Raw genomic sequence first — 2,425 nt, forward strand, 5'->3', positions numbered from 1 at the left:
TTGACCAAACATTCCTGATGTACCCAGACGGTTTAGATGTTGAGGATTTCAAAAGAAACTTATTGACTGTCTTTTTCTAGTTCATTAGATGCTCTTTCAAAAGTTTACCTAGGTGTTATGTATCACTGCGGACTCACATTTTGTTTCTCAGGCACACAGCTTTCCTTTACTGTGCATTTTAGTGTCGGAGCAATTTGAAAAAAAAAAGATGCAAGGAGAGACATTCTGCAATGTAAGGAGGTGTTTCTAATCTCCGGGTCCAAACTGTTAGTGACATACATTCACATTCTGAACATAATCATTTCAGACATGCTCCATATTAGGTTGCCTAAACTGAATTTAGAAATGCAGATTAGAAATGGTATGCTATTTTGCAATGTGAGAGAGTCTTTGAGTGACAGCAAAAATAAAGTCATTCATTTTGTTAGCTAATAATATTATTGAAGTTCCCTTTAGCTTTATCTGCTTGTGGTGGAATGTAGGATTAAACGGAGTTAACTTCTAATTGAATATTCTAAATATAATCACTTTGGACACGCTCTGTATTCAGTTGCCTAAATTGAATTTTGCAATGTTTCGTATGAATTACATGTTATTTTGAATGCGACAGAGACTTGCAGTATCCAGGGAAGAAAAGATCAACTGTTTTATTAGCTAGTAATATGTTTGAACTTTAATTTTAGTTTTATCTGCTTGTGAATGAATGTAGAAATAAAGGGAGCTAATTTCCAGTTGAATTTGTTTCTTTTAAACAAAATACATGCAACTATCGTGTGAAACAGACCTGAAGCTACTCAAATGTACTTCCAAAAAAGCTATTCAGCAAAACAAATATCCCAAGATGTGTATGTGTCCATGTTTAAGCAGAACCTCATGTAAAGACATGATCCCATGTGTTCGGGCTGTACAAGCTGATACCAGGAACCAGTCTGAGCCTCCAGCAGGAAACCAATATGCGGAAACTGTAAGTCTGCCCCTTCCGATGGCCATATAAATCCTGGTCACTGGACTGTTATTCAACACTCCTGGGTCGGCTTTGTTTAGAAAGATCTTGACAGAACCGCTTCCCACAAGTTTTCAGAATGATTGTGTCGACAATTTTTCTCAGTTTGTTACTGACTTTCTTATCATGTGAGTGTTTTTTGTTCAAGTCTCTCTTTTTGACTGTCTCAATGTTAGTCTACGGCAAGAATGTAAAAGACTCAGCCATCATTTCATCAGCATTAATGATCATGGTTTATTTGTTTTATTTTTTAAAGGTGTCCAGTCGGAGGTTATTTTGACCCAGCCAGAGGCAGAGACTGGCCGTCCCACAGGCAGCCTGAAACTGACCTGTAAAACCAGCGGGTTCGATCTTAGCAGCTACACCATGAGCTGGGTGCGACAGGTTCCCGGACAGGGTCTGGAGTGGCTGCTATACTACTATGATTCATCGGACAATAACTATGCACCAGCGATTAAGGGTCGATTTACTGCGACCAAAGACACTTCAAACAACATTTTCGCGTTGGACATGGAGAACCTGAAGATCGAAGACACCGCCATCTATTACTGTGCAAGAGACCACAGCGAGAGGAACCAGTGCTGGACCCGTTCAAAAACAGCTCGAGGGAACATTTTGTCAATTCCATCATAAACTGATGGTCAGTACGAGTTTTAAACGCAATTATACCAACTGCGATCTGAAGCAGACCTCAGGCTGTCTCTTACAAAACTATCAAAGTGGAAATGTACCATTTAAACTAGCAAACTGGTGACACAATGAGACAATGTTTTGGGCATGTCATATGTACTGCTAACACTTCCATCAATTAAATGCTCGGACCAAATGTTAGTTTTAATATATCTGACAGCTCAGGAAATCACTACTAATTGTTATGTCAACTATAGCATTAATTCTAAACATGATCAGTACGAAATGGCTCTTTCAAATGAAAATTGAGACCTTGAGTAAAGAACAGAGAATGAGTGTACTGGTCTACATCATTGTGATACTACAGTGGGTCACAGTGTTGTGCACAGCGACATCCTCATACAATAACCACTGACAAGTGCTTATCTCAAATTGGTGATTTCTACCATGGCAGGAGCGAGAAATAATGTGAGATGCAATTTAAACGCAATCCAGTAGCGCTAATTTGTACAAGTGTATTTTTTTTACCTTCTTCGTGTTGATTGTCAAGTTAAATGCAGACCAAACCTGTAAAAGTATTCCAAGCTTTCAAAATACAATGAATCGTAAAAGCTGAAATAATGTACCAAATCATTTTTAGAGGAGTCTGAATCACTGCTTTCTAGGAAGTGATGAAATTCTCTGCATTTTACAGTTTACAGTCTGTCATAGTATTTGAAACAACGTGTCTCACAGTGATATAACCGGGGTGACACTACAATTATGATCAATACAAAAACCTATTCAGCCTCC

The 2,425-nt window shown here is 38.4% G+C and overlaps 1 gene segment (V, D, J or C); it reads left to right on the forward strand.

The window, feature by feature from the left end:
• Positions 1 to 1,024: 1,024 nt before the first annotated feature.
• LOC148135243 (Ig heavy chain V region-like) lies at positions 1,025 to 2,183 on the forward strand. The segment is given in 2 exon segments: positions 1,025 to 1,131; positions 1,260 to 2,183. Coding segments are annotated over 2 exon segments (426 nt in total).
• Positions 2,184 to 2,425: the final 242 nt, after the last annotated feature.

Source organism: Chiloscyllium plagiosum, unplaced genomic scaffold, assembly GCF_037043375.1.
Source record: "Chiloscyllium plagiosum isolate Xiang-an unplaced genomic scaffold, Cpla_swu_hap1 HiC_scaffold_50, whole genome shotgun sequence".
Classification (NCBI taxonomy): Eukaryota; Metazoa; Chordata; class Chondrichthyes; order Orectolobiformes; family Hemiscylliidae; genus Chiloscyllium; species Chiloscyllium plagiosum.